General features: G+C 50.3%; 1 protein-coding gene across 1 annotated transcript; it reads right to left on the bottom strand.

The window, feature by feature from the left end:
* ZNF646 (zinc finger protein 646) lies at positions 1-13,326 on the bottom strand. Its single transcript, XM_083378068.1, has 2 exons — positions 12,231-13,326; positions 1-7,791 (listed from the first exon to the last, which is right to left on the bottom strand). Exon 2 carries the CDS (start codon positions 7,663-7,665, stop codon positions 2,809-2,811), a length of 4,857 nt encoding a protein of 1,618 aa, XP_083234194.1. The 5' UTR covers positions 7,666-7,791; positions 12,231-13,326; the 3' UTR covers positions 1-2,808.
* Positions 13,327-20,476: the final 7,150 nt, after the last annotated feature.

The raw sequence follows: 20,476 nt of genomic DNA, 5'->3' as shown, positions 1-20,476 counted from the left end.
AACGTACGAAACTCAAAAAATTTTATTTTCCTTTTGTGAGGTTTCTTGTCTTTTTCTTTCTTTCTTTCGCTGAACCAGAGCTCAAATGTCAGTTATCCAAAACAGCAGCATAAACATTCTGGCGTTGTTGGGCACCGTAAGGAATAAAACATTGAAGGCAGAAAAACAGATTTCAGCTGGCGAAATAAACCAACACGTGTCCCTCCCACACCCTATTAAAAATATTACCCGCCTATGTTAGAAATTCTATAAAACTTTTCATCACAAATGAAGAGTTCTGACCTACTTAAAAACATTTATTCTTCCACTGAACCAAATTCTACCTGAATGAGAACAAAATTGGGGGCTGGCCTCAGAGCAGTAGTGAAACGTTGTACCCGTGCCAACCCCAAACAGAAGAAGATAGCCTGGTGATGGTCAAGTTTCTAGTCCTCTTATTATTATTTTTTAAATGTTTTCAAAATCCCACCCACCGCATCCTTGCATTCTAAAAGCTGGTCGCTATAAACCACTTAGAAATTCTAGAGATTATGAGGGTGACAGCTCTTCGATGCACCTCTGGCTGCTCCCTTGGAGAACAGGGAAAACATCTGGGATGCTTCGTTTCAAGGCATCTCAATTCTGGCTGGTCTTTTAAAACAACCTCAGGTTGTTTGGAAAACAAGCCCACCCAAGTTGATTCCCTTCTCTGTTTTCTGAGCTGTAGAGAAAGTCCTCCCCCCTCCCCCCCCAGGGTGGGTGGGTGGGTGAGTTTAGAATCCTTTCTCTGCAATCTGATCTGCATCCAGATCAACACTAAGCCCTTCCTGCTCTGTCGTCTTCCCAGTGTTGGACCACCAGGCCTATGATCCTGAGCCACCTTGCTACTGATTAGCATTGTTAAGTCTTGCCTGTTGAGAACTGAAATGGGGAGAAATAAAGGGCACTGCTTCATATTGTGCAGGATTAGGCTTAGTAACTATTCCTCAGGGGAATTCAGGTCCAGACTGAATGGGAGAATAAATATGCCTTTAACAGAAGGGTTTTTTTCTTATTAAAAAAAACAACCCAACAACTAAGCATCAGGTGGAGGAAGGAGGCCTAATACAATCTGTGCCAAGCCCTGTGCAAATCTCATGAAGAACAAGATTAATTAGCTTTCCACATCAGCTGGGATCCCAATTATTAGGCTTATATTAATGATATTATTTACGTTGGGGGACACACACACACACACACACCCTGCATTTTGAACGCAAAGTGGCAATTGAAGAGAAATTAAAATTAAGTGCCTTCCATGCCATCTCAAAATAATGGCAGAATCAAAACCAATCTAGATGTGACAGGGCTCCGAAAGTTGAGCACTTTGAAAGGTTCTTTCAAATAAAAAGTACACCAGATGCTTCTCCCAACCTAACCCAATTTGGCTCAAAGAGAAATAAAGAATGTGAGATTTGAGTCTGGCCTTCAAAATCACCCTAAGGGAGAGTTTGGGTCATAAAATGACCTGTGTGCATCCTTTCCCCCTCAGCTGGGCATCCCATGTCTTGTTTTAACAAGATGGACAGTTGGCTGCACCAGCCACAGAGATCCAAAGGGTGGTGAGGGTAGCTATAGCCAAGAGGCGTTCCCAGAGTTGGCTTCTTCCAGATGCTTTAAGATGGTAACACCCATCATTCTCAGCCAAAATGGTGATAGGGATGGTGGGCTAACCCATTTGGAGGAGGTCAAGGGGGGGAGGAATCAAAAGGGGGGCTAAGAAAATGGAATCGTCCTCCAGAGAGAGAGGCCTGTAAGAGGTCCAATTAATTTCGGAAGATGATGGAAGGATGGTTTTTCTTGATGACTCACTCACAAAAATCCCAAAATAATTTTTCCTCAGGATCTATCCTGATAAATCACAGCCAGCAGAGGTTCTGCCAAGAAGAGCCAGTTTTACCCACATAAACCTAAAACTTTCAGTCAAGTTTCTTTAGCAAGCATTCCACATAAACCCTAGTACCTTTTAGTGAACATTTGTTTCAGAATCCGTTTTGAAAGCGATCAAAACCTATGTCTTGCGAACATATTTTTATGTTTCCCTGCATACCAAGGAAACGGGTACATTTTTTTGAGTGAAGGAGGTAGAATTTTTTTTTTAAAAAAAAGATTACTCCACACCAAGGGTTATTGTCTTCTTCTTTAAGTCTTTGTTCGGGAACAAAAGTGAGACCCACCCCCAGTATTCTTGTTTTTCCCTATGAGACAGTACTTTTGCCATTAAAAAAAACAACAAACAACCCAGCAATTTAAATACTATATGCAGCTTAAACATGGAGTTAGCTACTCATCGGACTTCCCAAAAGGATAGAAAACAGCTCAAAAATGCAAATAGCAGAATGTCGATCCACAATCCTCTGAAGTCCCGAGGGTGCTAAAAGTCAGTTCCCCAAAGAGGATCCGGGACAGAAAAAGATAGGACATATTTCCAAGAGACACCAGAGAGATGTGTTATGCTATGTGCTCAATGTAACATTCAGTTATAGGAGAAAACCCCAACCCCGTCCCACATCGTCTGCTCTCTTCCATGCTATCCCAGCTTGATTTTTTTGATCTATCTTCTGAAGGAAAAAAAAAAAGCTGGGGAATCATGGATCCGATTTTCCTTGCCTTTTCTCCCCTCGATGTGGCCCAGGGCTCCTATCTATGACCATGTTTAACCTCTCCCTTTTTTTCAACGTGCAGACGATTGTTCCCGTGAAGCCAGCTTCCCACCCAACCCGTTTCCCTGTAATTGGATCTCCCTGCCATACAATCCTTGGCACACCTTCCCACGTGGGCTAACAACCCTCAATTCCCTTCCCCCGTGATACTGCCCTGGGGAGCACGGTGCCCATCAACCTTGCTGTGCAACAACTGGTGCTGCTGGAAGGTAAGATGGTGGAAGAACGTCTTCGAGCAGACGGAGCAGGAGAAGGTCTCGTCTTCCTTAGACCTGCCGTGGACCTTGGTGTGGGCGGTCAACCGCTTGGCCGTCCGGAAGGCCTTGCCACAATGGGGGCATCGGTGGTGTCTCTTGTCCGTGTGGATGTGAAGGTGGTTCTTGAGTGCCAGGAGGTTGTAGAAGTCCCTCTGGCACGTGGGGCAGTGGTAGAGGCCTGTCGCATGGGCCTTCTTGTGATTAAGCAGACTACCAGGATGACGGTACGTTCGCTCACAGCTGTGACACTTGTAAGGCGGGTCCTCTAGCAACTTGCCTTTAGGACTATCCCCTCTTTCCTCAGCTTGATGCCTTCTTAGGTGCTGCATCAGATCCCTGGAGGCCCGGTAAGCTTTGCCACAATCTGAGCACTCCAAGCGTTTCTTTGTACGCGCACGGCTGCGGTTCTTTTGGGAAGCGCGGTTGCGAAAGCGTTTGGGGCGCAGCTGGCTCTGCAAAGTCCCAACAGGTGCCTCTCCGGGGCTGTTCCCCTGCTCCCTTTCGGGATCTGCTTTAGTTCTTTCGGGCTCTTGCCCTGGCGTGACCTGGCTGCAAGGATGAGGCCGGCGCTGGTGTCTCTGCAGTTGCCGCTGCCACTTGAAGGCCTTGCCGCATTCGGGACACTGGTGGCGTTTCACCTCGTAGTGGATGCGCTGGTGGTTCTTCAGGGACATGAGGTTGGGGTAAGCCTTGCTGCACAAGGCACAGGCAAAGTGCCCCACCTTGTGGCTCTTCTGGTGGTTGAGCAAGCTGCCTGCATGGCGGTACGAGCGCCCGCACTGCCCGCAACTGTACGGACGCTCTTCGGGATCCGGCCGCTGCTTAGCAGTGGCCGGAAGGAGTGGGAAAGTCTCTGCCTTGCCAGCTCGCCTGGTCCGAAGGGGCCTCTGGACAGTGTGGAAAGCGGGCTCCGGCCTCCTGTCCCGGTGCACACGCTGGTGGCTGACCAGTTGCTTTTGGAGCCGAAACGCCTTGGGGCACTCGGCACATCGGTAGCGTTTGGTTTCAAAGTGGGTGCGGTTGTGGTTTTTGAGGGCCATGAGGTTGTAGAACTGCTTCTGGCAAATGCTGCAGTGGAAGAGGCCTGTCTTGTGGGTCTGTTTGTGGTTGATCAGGCTGCCGGCGTGCTTGTAGCTACGTCCGCAAACATCGCACTGGAAGGGACGTTCTGAGAGAGAGTCCTCCTCTTCTGCCTGAGGACCCTTCTCCTCTCCTGCTCCTTCTTCCTCTACCGTCTCCATTTCCTGTACTGCTGGGTGGGCCTCCTCCTGCTCATTCCCCTCTCCAGGAACACCACATTCCCGAGCTTCTCTGCTCTCCGGCAGGCTTGCGCTCAACTCTTCTCCTTGTCCCACTCTTTCTTTTCCTACAGGAGAGGCGAGGAAAGAATTACTTGGAGGAGCCTCTCCTTTTGGGGAACCGCCACAAGGCTCCTCCTTCAGCCTCTCGTAAGGGCAAGGCAGCCCTCTTTCTGCAACAGGGACCGGTTGCCGGAGTTGGGCGATGCTGCCGTTCATCTTGCACCTTGGATGGTTTCGAAGGTGATTCCGGTAGGCAGATAGGTTACGGTACTGCCGGCAACAGACACTGCACTGGTAATCTCCAATTAGGTGGATCTTTTTGTGATTGACTAAGCTGCCACCATGCCGGTAGGTCTTGCCACACTGACCACAAGCGTAAGGCCGGCTGTCCAGCAAGTCATCGGCAAGAGGAAGTGCTTCCACCAAAGGTGGGGGTGGAGGGGGCGGGTCATCCTCCATGCGCGGAGCTCGCCGGAGCTGGATGGAGGTATCAGCCAAGGCTGCAGCTTTCTCTTCCAGATGCCCATTGCTGTGCTCTTCCAAGCTGGCCATATCGTCAAATGTCTGTCCACAATAACCGCAGATGTGGGAGAGGAGCTGGTCCTCCTCTGAATCCCCTGCACCGTCCAGCTGCTCTTCGGTTTCCCTTTCCAGCACATCCTGACTGTCGCTCTGGCCTTCGCCGTCCTCGTGCAAGAAGCTGTGGTGATGCTGAAGGCTCTCTTCGCTGGGGAAGATCATGCCGCAGAGGCTGCAGAGGTACGGCTTCTCCTCAGAGTGGCCTTCGCCCACCGGGTTTTCCTGGCCGGGTGCTGTGGCCTTGGCGTGCCCGTGGAAGTGGTGTTTTAGAGCAAGGAGAGTGGGATACTCTTTAGGGCAGAGAGAACATTGGTAGATGCCAGCTTGATGGGTCTGTCTGTGGTCAATCAGGTTCTCAGCCTGGTCAAAGCCCAGCCCACACTGCTCACAGAGATAGGGAAGAGCTTCAGGATCACCAGGCAACGGGGAAGACGCTCGTGACTGGGACTGCCAGCCATTGGCTAAGGCATCTTTTCCCAGAGCGCTGCAACTATCTCCCGGCTCTTCTGCCAAAGATAAAACCACAGGCATGGCAGCGCTACTTTCAGTTTCAGTCTCTTCGTTTGTGGTCACCAGCGTCTCGGACAGTCCTCTCCTGGGCCTCTGATGGCCACGCAAGTGGCTTTTAAGGGAGGCCACATTTTGGAAGTGTTTGCCGCAAAGTGAACAGCTGAAGTCTCCCGTCTGGTGTGTCTGCTTGTGATTGATGAGGCTTCCCGAATGCCGGTACGATTTGCCACACAGGTCGCACCCGTAGAGACGCTGGAGGGGGACAGGTGGGTCGGTTCCTTCTGCCATCCCCTCCAAGTGCTCCTCTCCACTGCTATGTTGCACGGCATGAGCCTGCAGGCCAGCCACGGTAGGAAAGGCCAACCCACACTGGTGACAAACGTGAGACATTTCCGAGGCCAGGAGGATGTCCTCGGCCACCGCTGTCCCATTCTCCAGGGCTTCCACATCCTGTTTAATAGTCTGAAGAAGATCGGCTTCCGGAGAGTGAAGGACGCCAAGCCGAGGCATTTCTGCCGTCTCAATGTCCTCTGTGCAAGGCAGATGGCGCAGCTGGTGAAGCTGGAATTCAGCCTCTTCCTCAAAACTCTCTCCGCAATTGCTGCAGGTCAAACCGTCCCCTAATTCTTTGCTCCGCATGCGGGCAGCCCGCAAATGCACACGGACGTGGTTGCGGAGTGCCATGAGATTGGAGTACTGCTTGGGGCAGATGGAACACTGGAAGATTCCGGTCTGGTGAGTGTGGCGATGGTTCACCAGGCTGCCCCGGTGGCGGTAACTCCGCCCGCAATCTTCACACCGGTAGGGCCGTTCTTCCTCTCCAAGAGTCCTTTCTTCCTCTTCCTTGGGACAGGCAGCTGGCCCCCTCCAGGCATCCAAGGGCTGGACTGGGCAGTCGTCAGGGCAGTCCTGCGCTTTCGGCAGGTCCAGGAACCCAGACGGGTGCTGGGAGGCCTCTTCTGGGGCCGAGGCGTTGAGCTTGGACCTGAGGTGGACCCGCAAATGATTCTTCAAGGCAGCCAAATTGTACAACTGTTTTGAGCAGACGGTACAACTGTACACTCCGATCTGGTGGCTCTTCTTGTGGTTAATGAGGCTCCCTGCGTGGCGGTATGTCCTCCCACAGTCCCCGCAGCGGAAGGGACGCTCCTCAAACATGGGAAAGCCTTCCTCGCTCTTCAGACGGGCTTCCCAAGCTTCGCTGGAGCTGGGTGCTGCTTGTAAAGGGCTGCTGCCTTCAGCCTCTTCTTCGTCCGCCTCCTCTGGGTAAAGGCAACTGTGTTCTTTCAGCTCCTCCTCGTTGGCGAAGGTCCCGCCGCAGCGGACGCAGAGCTCTCCATCCGGATTACAGCGTTCCCCACCACCAGCCTTGGAGGTATCTTTAAGGCTGCAGGGTGCCCTGTCCCCAAAATCTGTGCCCACGGGCGGTGGCTGATAGATGTCCAACTTTGCTGAAGTTTCTATGGAGTCCTCCTCCCAAACGTCGTGCTCCGAATCCTCCCAGGACTTGCTCTCCTCCTGGCTGTGGGCTTTCTGGTGGCTCAGCAGCTCCGAGGGCAACCGGAAGGCTTTGTGGCAAAACCGGCACTTGTAGGGCCGATATTCTGAGTGGAGACGGGCATGGCTTCGTAGGGCCATGAGGTTGGAGAACTCCTTGTAGCACATGGCACACTGATAGACCCCCAGTGTGTGGCTCTGCTTGTGATTAGTCAAGCTGCCGGCATGTTTGTAAGCCTTGTCACACTGGTTGCATTTGTAGCGGCGCTCGTCCTCCACGGCAGCCAGCAGCCCAGGCTCTTCCCCAGCCTCCTCGTGCCCCGGGAGCGGATCCTGCTTCTCCCGTTCCATCTTGATTGGAAACTCCTGCTGAGAAAAGTCAGCTGGCACCACCGACTCAGCAATGTACTTCTCCAGATTGGACAAGAGGCTCCCGCTGCTGCCTTCCATCCCAGAACGGGGGTCAACATCTGGAGAAGATGTGCCTTGGCCCCTTTGGAAGCTGTTATCGCTCCGGCCTTCTTCCTCCTGCTCCTGGTTGGCCTGAGCTGGGCAGTGGTGGCTGGGAAGCTGCGATGAAACGCGGAAGCTTCTGCCGCAGTCTGGGCATTTGTGACGCTTCTCTTCCGTATGAGTGCGCAGGTGACTCTTCAGAGACATGGGGTTGGAGAAGTCTTTGTGGCATAGCAGGCAGCGGAAAAGGCCAACCTCGTGGGTACGGCGGTGATTCACCAGGCTGCCAGCATGGCGGTAGCTCCGCGGGCACTGCTTGCATTTGTATGGCCGTTCCTCCTGATCCACAGTTGGCTCACTGCTCAGAGCAGCATCCCCCTCAGCCATCGCTCACGTCCAATGTCCTTCTTAATCCTGGCTCCCTTTAAAAAGGGAGCCACTGGCATTTGGAAGCACCCCTTGGTCTCATGCCACGGCTTCGGGTCCCCTCTTCTCGCCCAACCATTCCAAGACCTGCAGAGAGAAAGAGGGACAGCAATGAGGAGGAATCACCGTGATCAGAGTGAGCATTACCGGAACTAGAATGTGCAAGAAATGGTCAAATGCTACAGATCACATCTTTGCGTAGAGCGGCTTTTCTCAACTTTGGCAGCCTTAAGGCATGTGGGCTTCAACTCCCAGAATTCCCCAGTCAGCATGCTGGCTAGGGAATGCTGGGAATTGAAATCCACAAAAGTTAAAGTGGATTTATACCAGGTGTAAATTTACACCAGGTGTAGAGTCAAGACTGAGTTTTTCTTCTGTACAGAATTCCAGTTCAGGTTTCATGTCAAACCTTTGACTTAAAAAAAAAAGGGGGGGGGGCGCTACGGTATAATAGGAAGCCATACAACTGGTAATCACAGAACCTGGGCATCTTATGAGTATCTTACAGTATTTAACAGAGACGGGAGACCTTTTACCCCATAAAGCAGGGGTCTTCAAACTTGGCCCTTTTATGACTTGAGGACTTCAACTCCCAGAATTCCTCAGCCAGCGTGTCTGGCTGAGGAATTCTGGCAGTTGAAGTCCACAAGTCATAAAAGGGCCAAGTTTGAAGACCCCTGCCATAAAGGATGCCTAATTTTCTGAGGGCAATTGGCAACAGGTGAGACTGTCACTATATGTCACTTTATTCTGTCACTCTTTAGTTTTACTAATTGATTAAAGCTTTCTAGAGTAATGTTGCTCAACCTTGGCCACCTTAACATGTGTGGACTTCAATTCCCAGAATTTCTGAGTGAGCATGCTGGCTGGGGAATTCTGGGAGTTGAAGTCCACGCATCTTAAAAACGCCCATAGTTGAGAAACACTCTCTAGAGCTTGATGGGATAATTGTGGAGTTTCCCCCCACTTCTTTTGCTGTTCCATTTATTTTATATTTCCCATTTTTAACTCCAGTGTCTGTTACACAGGGTCATTTACACATACACACACACACAATATTCAGCCGGCCGGCCATCTGTTACATCCCTTTAATTAAGAACAACTCTGCCAAATGCAGTAAATGTTAATTATGGAGAGGCAGTTTCTTAATTGGTTCCCCTCCCCATTTCTTCCTCCATTTATATAGTTTTGCAACTTTACTACTGTTTAAAAATCCCTTCCCTTCAGTCCTCTCTTTTTTTCACAATCGGAAAAGTCTGAGCCACATTAGTAGCACCTGCAAGCTTGACTGTGTGTAAAAATGCAACCGTGGTGCTCATTCTTGCAGTTTCAAAGACAGCTTTAAAAACAGGGATGGAAGTTCACCAAAAGGAACCATGAAAAAGGGCCAAGAGAAAGAGATTTTTTTTCCTCCTCTTCCTGCTCCATGAATAGGAAGCTGTGCCTTCAAGTCAGTCCTGGCTTCTGGTGAGTGCTTGGACCAGTCCCTGCAGTTTTCTTGGTAATGTTTTTTCAGAGGTTTACTAGTTTCTTCCTAGATTTGAGAGGAGGTCACTGCATTGGCTTCATGTCCAACTCACAGTCTCCTGGTTTCTAGCTTCGGGGCCTAAAAGCACTACACCAGCTCACCTCAAGAGCCATACAGGTAGTCCTCAACTTACAACAGTTCAAAGTTACAACGCCACTGGGGAAAGTGACGTATGACCGTTTTTCACACTTAAAAGACTGTTGCCAGCACCCTCAGGGTCATGTGATCAAAATCCAGATGCTTGGCCACTGGTTCATATTTATGACGGCGGTAGTGTCCCGGGATCTGCTTTTGCGACCTTTTGATAAGCAAAATCAACGGGGAAGCCAGATTCACTTAACAACCGTGTTACTAACTTAACAACTGCAGCGATTCGCTTAACAACTGGGGCAAAGAAAGGTTGTTAAAAATGGGGGCAAAATTCACTCAACAACCGTCTCACTTAGCAACAGAAATTTTGGGCTCAATTGTGATTGTAAGTCGAGGACTACCTTTAGTGTTGTGTTTGTTTGTTTTTTTAAATAGGGACAAAGCTCCCACCCTCCAAAGAAGGGGAAAACCCCCAGTAAGATAGCAGGAAAAACATTGTGTCTATCGGGACTAGTCCCCAATGGCATAATACTAAAATGCACAGGCTTTTGTGAACTGCATCCTAATCTCCCTGGACACTTTACAGCAGACTTCCGAATGATTTGTTTTGGAAAAACAGGATTCTAACAGCTCCTCCTATTGAGGAACTGCTGAACTCGCACAGAGGAAAAGGTTTCAGCTCATCTCCACACTCACAAAAATGGGTTTTTAACCCGTTACAATCATTAAGGGACAAGGTACTTGAAATCCATCGTGTCTGAAGTCGCATCTGCATAACCCACCCGTTTTTCTCTCTCTCTTCCCCATCCCAGTTTAAAAACTAAGCGTACCTACTCCAAGGGCAGCTCCTGAAAGCGCGTGCCTTTTAATAAAGGTTGGCTCGTCCGCAAAGGTGCTTTCAGACTTCTCATCTGGCGGCTCCGAAGTAATTTTTGGGGTCCTCATCAGTGGGAAAAGCCCAGGCTCCTGGCACGGATGGAGTGGCTGCCTCACTTTTCTTTGGCTAGCCACGCTAATCAGGATTGACTGAATACGGTCTACCCAACACAGTAAACCGCAAACCAGTTTGCAAGCCGTAGTGGCTCAATCCATGCAATACGCTTAATATGTTGGAGCTGCAAGACTCTGCTCATGAATTTGGTACCGCAAGTAGTCCTTGACTTACGACCACGACTGAGCCCAAAATGCCTATTGCTGAGACAGCTAAGTGATTCCCCCACCCCGTTTTATGACCTCTCTTTGCCACGGTTGTAAAGTGAATCACTGCAGTTAAGTTAGTAACACAGTTGTCAATGACTCTGGCTTCCCCACTGATTTTGTCAGAAGGTTGCAAAAGGGGATCACATGACCCTGGGACACTGCAACCGTCATAAATATGAACCAGTTGCCAAACGCTCGAATTTTGATCAGGTGACCGTGGGGATGCTGCAGGGGTCTATGTGTGAAAAACAATCGTAAGTTACTTTTTAAAGTGCCATTTTAACTTCAGATCGCCACTAAGTGAATTGTTGTAAGTCAAGAACTTCCTGCATTTTCGTATCTGGAGGGTACTTGTGTAAAGACGATTGTTACATGTATGTGCTCTAATTTTTCCACCTCCCTCTTTTGCAATGTCTTCCCGCAGGAACCAGCCAATAGCAAATCAGTAAAGGAGCCATTACAAACACTGCCAGTCACACAAAAAATAATAATAATAAAAATGGAATGAATGCCAGCTTCTTAGAAAAGGGTCATGTCAGGACACAAAAGGAAATGTTGTTACCGGTATGTCCTGGTTGTAGACTTCCTGGAAATATCTGGCTGGTTGTGATAGGTATTAGAATATTGATTATTCACTCTTTGGTTCTTAATACACAATCGTATTACGAAAGAAGTGACCCAAAAATATAGCAATGGCTATTGCTCAGGGTATTTTGAGGTGCTGGTGGTGGGGGAAGCTCTTATAACATGCATCTTGTTAGCTTCCTTTATGCATTAATTTGATACGGTGGGAGACGTTTTATAACAAACACATGTAGTGTCAAGAATAAAAGCTGCTCTGTGAACAAATGTGCTAAGTAAACCACACTGGCTTTTTAAAACCTAAATTAGCAAGTTTCAGCTTCTGAGCCCTAAAACACAGGTAAGAAGAAGGGGCATAGTTAAGTAACAATAAATCAAGTGACCTCAAATTATGAAATCCTCAATTTGTGGATAGGGTGTGTTAGAACTGGTTTTTTGTTGCAGCGATGTAAAGTAACATTTTCCAATTGGAAGCCTTGCAGCACAATGGACTATAATTCTCCTGTTCTCTAAAAACAGAAAGACTGACAATTGTGTTTTGAAAGGGAGAGGAAACTAACTTAGGTCCGAGACTATAAGCCAGAAATTTAGGAGTTTCTGAAGCAGAACAAAACACTAGTTTTATTAGACCTTAGGTAGGTCTAATAAACTAGATATCTTAGGTAGGTCTAATAAACTAGATATCTCAGTGCCCATAACAGAGTTTGATTTCACCAGATGTCATTCTTTTATTTTTTTGTTCTGCTCAATAACAGAAATTTCCTTGTGTGTCTGCCTTCTCCTGCCCAATTACTGTACTTTATTCTAATCTCAAGGCACAAGGAGAGATCCAGGAAAAAGGAAGAAGTACTTTAAACTAAATTTTTCCTCACCCAACAACAAAAGCATGGGTTTTATAATAAATAAGACTTATAGCGCACAAAAACTTTATATTACATTCTTCCGGAGCCAGGCTTTGCCCAATCTTTACTCTCCAGATGGTTGGGCCTGTAACCCCCCATCATCCCTGAACCTCACCACGCAAACTGCAGTTAATGGGAACAGATGGCAACCAGACTGGAAGGACTATGCACTGAATACAAGCGAACGCGTGCACGCACCCGTGCACGCACATACCTGACCTTACCTGTCCGATCATTCCGAGTTTACCAAAGCAGCACAACGTTCATTCATCAGGAGCCACCGACACAAACGTCCTTCCTCCCAAAACAGGGAACGCGGCCAAGAGGCGGACATCTTAATGTACATTAAAACATGCACAAATCACAAAAGAAGTTGGCGACGAGTGGGTGTGTAAGTTGATTTTTCCGTTCCGGGAGGGGGGGGGGAAGGGGCTGAGTTCAAGCTACAGAGCAGGGGAACAACCAACCCCCTGGGCTTTCCCAAGAGCCAAGTCCTTCAAAGGCAACACTCTTCGAGATGGAGGGAGGCCTTCAGAGCCCCATCTTCATTCAGAGCAGGAGGTATCAAGGAAGAAGCCTCGGGCCCAGAGGCCGAAGAAGAACACGAGGAGACCCTGAGTGCTGAGAGAGAGAGAGAGAGAGAGAGAGAGAGAGAGAGGCGAGGAGCTGGACCGCCAACCGTAGACTCCAGTGCATTTCAGGACATCCCACCGGGAAGCATCCCGTTCAAGTAGGGCAACAACAGCAGCAGCAGCAACCCGCAGGTATTCCAGGCTTTTCTAAGGCATCGCCGGGAGAGGCGGCCTTCGGGCGTCGAAGGAGGCCGCGATCAGCAGCGACGAGCGGGCCCCTCCCCCCAAAAAACCCTGAGATTTCGGATCCCGGAGCGCGAGCGAGGCAGCTCCCCGTCCACGGGCCCGCTTCCCGGGCGGCTTCTCGAGGCGGACGGGCTCACGGTCCACGCGGGATCCCGGCCTGAGGTAGAAAAGAGGCCCCGCGACGACGCACCATTTCCCGGGAAGAGAGCCGCCGAGCTCTTCGCCGAGCAACGGACGGAGCGGGCCGAGGGGAAACCAAACGGTGGGGGAAGGCAAAAGCCGGGCAAGGCCCAATCCTCCGGGCCGCTCGGACGTCCAGCCGCTCCCTGACGGGTCCCGCACCGCCTCTCGCCTGGAGACCCCGGGATTCCCTGGTCAGCGTCCCGGAGGAGAGGGCAACAACAAATACTTCCTTTTGTTGCTAGGAAACAGGAAATGTGCACCCCTTAAAGCGTTCCCCCCGGCCTGGTGAGACGGGAAGAGACTTCCGGCGCCGCCTTTTCTCTATGGCAGGCAAGGGGGGCTCCTTTCCAAAAGCTTCTCCCACCTCACCCCACCCCGTCTCCCGCCGCCGCCTCCTCCTCAAAATCGTAATTTTTTTAAAAAAAAAATTTAAACGCGCGTTTCTGGTGAGTATCTTCAACTCTTCCGTTCTCGTCTCGGGAAGCCTATGAGGAAAACCTTCGCGGAGGAGGGAGGACTTTAGCGTGTAGACCTGTTTGCTTAGAACGGAAGTGCCGAAAGGAGGACGCTCCGTTCTAAGGGTTTTCTATCTCTACGTACACCGCCTTATTGTCTTGTTTCCGGTCTAAGGTGGAACCACTTGTCCGTTCTCCCAAAGCTGTGTAGCGATTTCGCCATAGAGATTCAAAGGGTAGAGCGGCGTTGAAAATCTGCATCTACACGGGATACTGAACAATGGAAACGTGTCAACGTTCTTAGAAGACCCGTGTTTTTGTTTTTAAAAGTAAAGAATCGCCTCTTCGGAAGTGTTGCAAATATATAGGACCGTGCTCTATATCCCTCACTTGGCTGGACTATATATATATCTGAACTGGAGCGTATAGCATCTATAGTGCCGCGATTCACATTTCCGCTCTCTGGCGAAAAGAAAGCCTTGACTTCAGAACTGTTCGCCTCTCAGCGGCTCCCGAGCAGAAACGAATCGCAGAAAGCCCTCCGGGCGTCATTCACTTCTTGTTGCAGTGGAAAAGGAACAGCAGCAACAAAAGCAAAGCAAAGCTGGTTTACTGCAGGCGAAGAAATCCTGTGTTGCATTGTGCTCTAGCTTGTCAGAATTGGCTCCGATCCTCACTCATATCTGTGGGACTTCTACCCGTTCCACACACTGCAGATGTTAGCAAGTTAGCGCATTTGGCATGGGAGACCACGCAGAAATGTTGGAACGATAGAGAAATCGGGAAGACAAAAATCACCCGGGAAAGATGTCTTTGGAGATTCTCAGTCATCCAGGTCATAGTTGTCACAAAGGTGCTTTTTCAAAAGGCAACCGTACTGAGTTTTTTTTTCCCCTCCTCTTTGAGGAAGAACAAAACATTTCGTTTCTCATCCAAGAATCAGTTCATCAACCGATGAAGTTTCTTGGATGAGAAACAATACGTTTTGATCTTCTTCCTCAAAGCTAAAAAAAAAAACCTCAGTCCGGTTGCCTTTTGAAAAAGCACCTTTGAGACACCCTGGGAAGAAGACAGCGGCGAGCCGGGCCTCGTCCATGAAGCCAAGAGCAGAAAGAGCTTCATGCTGGCTCAGGAATTCTGGGAGTTGAAGTCCACGAGTCATAAAAGAGCCGAGGTTGCCTACCCCTGCACTAGGTTTTCCCACCTTTCCCCCTTGTTGCAATCTGATGCTTGCATGAAGAGCTCATGAACAGCCCAAATGCTTGGTCCAGAACAGGGGTCTTCAAACTTGGCCCTTTGATGACTTGTGGACTTCAACTCTCAGAATTCCTCAGCCAAGCAAGCTGGCTAAGGAATTCTGGGAGTTGGAAGTCCACAAGTCATCAAAGGGCCAAGTCTGAAGATCCCTGGTCCAGAAGACGAGCAAGCTTTGGCCATGTTTTTCTGGCTGAGGTCCATGTGGCAACAGTGGTAGGCATAATTAGAGGAAAATGAAAAATGAGGGGTTCTTGGTGTTTTCTCAGGAGAGCACCTGATGGGGGACGTTAGGGTTTTTTTAATGGGTTTTTATTGTTATTGTATTTTTTAACTGGGCACTTGTTTAATTCCTTTTTAATTTTTGTATTTGTTATTTATATATGCCCTGTTCACCGCCCTGAGTCCTTCGGGAGAAGGGCGGTATACAAATTTAATAAAAGTAAAGTAAAGTAAAAGTAAGAGGGGGAGGGGGAGGCTCAGTTAATCTCAATGCACACACGTTGTACTTTGACAATAAAGGTTTATTTGTTTTTTTATTTTCTTGCAGACGTTTCATTATCCAAAACTAGGTAACACCACCCGCGCTAGCTTCCTGGACGTGCCGTACACCAGCGTTTCCCAACCTTAGGAACTTGAAGATGCGTGGACTTCAACTCCCAGAATTCCCCAGCCAGCTACGCTGGCTGGGGAATTCTGGGAGTTGAAGTCCACGCATCTTCAAGTTCCTAAGGTTGGGAAACGCTGCCGTACACCATTACCCCTCCCCTCTGGTGCACTCTCCACACCGTTCCCCGGAGTGGCTTCGCCGCACTTCCGCCTGGTGCAACGCCTGCCCGCTTCCCCCCCCAGGGAAATGCCACACTTCCTGCCGCCCCTACCCCTTTCGTATCCCCCCCCCCCGTCTTCTAATCCAACGTCTCAAAGGCAGCCGGAGAGGGAGGGGGGAGAAGGAGGAAGAGTAGATGCCTGCAGTTCCAGTTCATTGCAGCTGGACAACCCCCCCCCCCCTGCGCGCTTTCCCCGCACGCGCCCCGCCCCGCGCCTCCATTTCCTCCTCTTTCCTCCGCGGTCCTAGCGCTCGGCCGCGTCGAGCCGCAGAGAAAAGGGAGAGCCCCTCTAGACAAAGGGAGCCACCAGCAGGTAAGGCGGGGGCCGGGCCGAAGGGGACCCGCCGCTAAGGGCTGGGCTTTGCTTCGCCGCGGGGGCTCCGGCTCGGCTCCTCTCCCTTCCTTTCCTCCCGCTGGAAGGACGAGCAGCCCCGAAGCTGCTCCCGATTGCCGAGCCCTGAAAGCCGGTCCCTCTTCCCCCGCCTGGCAGGTCGCTGTCCCCTGGTCCTAAAGCCAGCCATTTTGCCGGCCCGGGATGGCCAAGAGCGGCCGCTTTGCTGGGGATGCGAAGAGCTGCCGCTCTTGGCATCGCCGCCTCGGCCCACCGCCTGCTGGGAGGCGGCGGCGGCAGAAAGCCCAGCGGGTGCGGGCGGCTGGCCTTCCGACTCCCGTTGGGTGTGTGTAGGGGTGGTCCCTCGGTCCTAGAGACAGCCATTTTGCAGAAGGGGCTCCGGCTGGGCTCGGCTGGCCGGCCCGACCGAGCATCTCTATGTGTGTGTGTGTGTGTGTGTACGTGTGTACCACGCCGCAGTTGCGGGCGCGGTTGGTGGGTATCGGCTCTGGAGGACCGCTCGATCCTGGCCAAGAAAAGCCGGCCAGATCGGTACCCGCGTCGGCCTTCCAGCGCTCGGAGAGCTGCGGCTGGCGGACCGAGCTAGTTAATTAGTTACCCTTTTGGAAACGATGTTGCCGCAGCCTTGCTTTCCCGGCGGTCGGATTGCAGGTCTGGCGAGTCCCAGACTTTCTCCCTGGGGGGATGGGAGCGAGAGGGAGGGAGGGAGGGAGGGGGAGGCGATTCTTCGACACGCAGAGCACAAAGCGTGCCAGCCATCCAGCCGCATGCCCTTTGTCCCTTCGGCTTGTTTCAGGAAAAAGGGGTGGGGGAATGTCTTCCCCCCCCCCAGCTCTCGGTCAAAAACAGCGCACGGTGTCTTCTCCTGGGGATGATTTCGACAGTAGGCCTACCCATTGACTTGATTGTATTCCCCCAACTGCCATCCAATAGCTGCAGTAGGATCATCTGGGATGCCCAGCTCATCCCCACCCCCTTTTGTCAGGGAATGGGCAGGAGCAGGACCTTTATGATAGTGGCACCCCTGGCATGGAACAGTCTCCCAAGGGAGGTAGCGTTGACTGCACCTGCTTTGCCCTTAAATCAGTGTGCCTCAGCCTTGAGCATTTTAAGTTATGTAGACATCAACTAAAAAGTAGAGACATCACCCTGTCAACAAAAGTGCGTATAGTCAAGGCTATGGTCTTCCCAGTTGCAATGTATGGCAGTGAAAGTTGGACCATAAGAAAGGCTGAGCGCCAAAGAATTGAAACCTTTGAACTATGGTGCTGGAGAAGACTCCTGCGAGTCCCTTGGACTGCAAGGCGATCAAACCGGTCAGTCTTAGAGAGATCAACCCTGACTGCTCTTTAGAAGGCCAGATCCTGAAGCTAAAACTCAAATACTTTGGCCACCTAATGAGAAGGAAGGACTCACTGGAGAAGAGCCTAATGCTGGGAAAGGTTGAGGGCAATAGAAGAAGGGGACCACAGAGAATGAGGTGGCTGGATGGAGTCACTGAAGCAGTAGGTGTGAGCTTAAATGGACTCCAGAAGATGGTAGAGGACAGGAAGGCCTGGAGGAACGTTGTCCATAGGGTCGCGATGGGTCGGACAGGACTTTGCAACTAACAACAACAACAAGACATCAACTCCCAGAATTCCCCAGCCACCCATATCCCAAAGGTGCTTTTTTTTTCCCCAAAAGGCAACTGGACTTTGTTTTTTTCCTTGGAGGCGCTTCACTTCTCATCCAAGAAGCTTCTTCAGCTCTGACCAAATGGTGGAAGGATTTATATTCCTCCCCTCTTTGGTCAGATCTGAAGAAGCTTCTTGGATGAGAAGCGAAATGTCTTCAAGGAAAAAAGGAAGTTGGGGTCAACTATGACCTGGATGACTGAGAATCTCTATAGACATCCACCCGGGAATTCTGGGAGTTGAAGTTCACACATCTTGAAAAGTTCTCAAGATCGAGAAACACTGTTTTAGACAATCGAAAAAGGCTGCCCTCAAGAGCAGATTATCTTTCTAGTGGCTCTTTTAAAAAGCGGTTTTAAGAATTGTTGGTCTACATGGAGTGTTTTTATTTAATTGTGCTTTTACTACTCCTGTGCAAAGTGCTCTGGGCATTTCTGAGAGAAAGGAAGGTATAAGGTAAAGGTTCCCCCGCACATGCGTGCTAGTTGTTTCCGACTCTAGTGCTCATCTCCGTTTCAAAGCCAAAGAGCCAGCACTTGTCCGAGGACATCTCCGTGGTCATGTGGCCGGCATGACTAGACGCCAAAGGCGCACGGAACGCTGTTACCTTCCCACCGTAGTGGTGCCTATTTTTCTACTTGCATTTTTATATGCTTTCGAACTGCTAGGTTGGCAGAAGCTGGGACGAGTAACAGGCGCTCATTCTGTTATGCGGCACTCGGGATTCAACCCGCCAAACTGCCGACCTTCTGATCGACAAGCTCAGCGTCCTAACCCACTGAGCCACCACGTCCCTTAAAGGAAGGTATAGAAAAGGTAAATAAATAGAGGAGACAGGAAATTACAGAAAAGCTCTTCAGACCTCTTTGCTGATAAAAGAGAAAGAGTTTGCTCTATTTCCCCCCCCCAAAAAAAAGAATGACCTTGATTCTAAATTGCTGATTATTCTCAGACTGACCTTTTGTCCACTCTCTGCTTTCCATCTGCTGAAGAATAATGCTACAACTTACTTTTAAAAAAAAACCTTTCTAATGTCACAGAGTATAAAATAGTTGCCACTCCAATACATTAATCTGCATTGAGTAACCACGGAAAGTGTAATCAAATGGAACTCACTATACATACATCTTCGTTTAGGGCAGGGGTCGGCAACCTTGGCTCTTTTATGGCTCGTGGACTTCAACTCCCAGAATTCCTGAGCCAGCCATGCTGAGGGAAAAGGGAGAGTTTCCAAGCTGAGCCATGCTGGCTCAGGAATTCTGGGAGTTGAAGTCCACGAGCCATAAAAGAGCCAAGGTTGCCTACCCGTGGTTTAGGGAAAGTCAATTTTTTCCTCCTAAATCAGGAAGTGTGCTTTTCCCTCAAATGGGCTGGACAAGTGAAACAGAATGGTGCCTGATAAATAGACAGCTGGGATCTATTTAGATCTTACAAGGCCAAGCAGTCTGGACATGATGGAATAGTCATAGTCCAACCGAACTGAAGGGCACCAGATTGTTAAAGGCTGTTGCAGACCGAGAAGCAATGATGGTGTACAGTTTTGGGTTGTTGGGAGTTGTAGTCTTATGTTCTGGAAGAAAGTGAAGAAACCTGGCCTGGAACTTCTTAATGCAATAAAACCCTGAGCTCGGAAATCCGCAGATGTGATTATCATGGATTCCTACGGTTTCACCCTGCTTCTCTTTTTTCTTTACTTCATCCTTTCCTTGAAATGATCTGAGTGTTATTCTAGTTCTGATCATGGAGCTGTATATATTCCATCTTACACAGCTGTTTCTTACCTATTGTTTCCTTCCTCCCTCCCCCCTCCTTCCTTCCTTCCTTCCTTCCTTCCTTCCTTCCTTCCTTCCTTCCTTCCTCCCCTCCCTCCCTCCCTCCCTCCCTCCCTCTGTGATTGGACCATGATTTCAGGGCAAGCTCAGATGAATTTGTCTGAGAGGGGAACATCCTGAACTGCCCTGCAAGAACGTTGTCTGCTGATTTTGCTGCCCGAATTGTGCTGGCGTGTGCTCATTGGCCAGGCACCCCACAGCAGGAGTGGGCAGCCCTAGACTTCTCCTGCCCAGCCTTGCTTTTTTCAGCCCCCCCGCCCCCCCCCCCAGCACTCCCTCATCGACCACGAAGATAACAATTGGCAGCAGAAGACTGGAATAAGTGTTGAGCTGCTCAATTTTCCAGAATTTTTTAAAAAAACCAGAAATAAGTGTGCTAAACCTTTGGTAGCTTTGTCTCCTATTTTGTCTTTCTAAAAGAAAGAAGAAGCACCCATCCTTCTAATGTCATGGCATCATTGCCAAGCTCCCTGCTAGAGCAGGGATGGTCTCTTTCTCTCTTTCTCTGTCGGTCACCAGTCAAGGTGTGCTCAGCCTCAGAGGCACTCTTGCAGGCATGTCAAACACAAGGCCCGGGGGCCCAGATCCGGCCCACGGAGTGGTTTCATGTGGCCCGCGAAGCCATCCTGGAAACAGTGAGGGAACGGCCCCCACTGCCTTGGCCCTGGCCCAGAGACCCTCCTCCTGCCAGAGACCCTCAGATCTGTCCCACTCCTGCCCAGGCCCCCATAGGCACCCTTGATGCGAACGATGTAGAGCTGGCCACGCCCACCCAGTAGGCCACACGCACTCTAGCCACACCCACCCTGGCCGTACCCACCCGGCCCCTTGAGGGCAACCGCAGTGCTGATGCGGCCTTCAATGAAATTGAGTTTGACACCCCTGCACTCTTGCATGGTCTCTTGCATAGTACTCTGCGTGGTGGCGCAGTGGTTAGAATGCAGTACTGCCGGCTGACCGCAGTTTGGCAGTTCGATTCTGACCGGCTCAAGGTTGGCTCAGCCTTCCATCCTTCTGAGGTCGGTAAAATGAGGGCCCAGATTGTCGGGGGCAACAGGCTGACTCTGTAA

Source organism: Vipera ursinii (genome assembly GCF_947247035.1).
Source record: "Vipera ursinii genome assembly, chromosome: Z".
NCBI classification, from domain to species: domain Eukaryota; kingdom Metazoa; phylum Chordata; class Lepidosauria; order Squamata; family Viperidae; genus Vipera; species Vipera ursinii.
This window is presented reverse-complemented; position numbering and strand designations above follow the sequence as displayed.

What these genes read in the sequence shown, in the direction of transcription:
- ZNF646 (XM_083378068.1), bottom strand. Translation starts at nt 7,665, where the DNA reads ATGGCTGAGGGGGATGCTGCTCTGAGCAGTGAGCCAACTGTGGATCAG.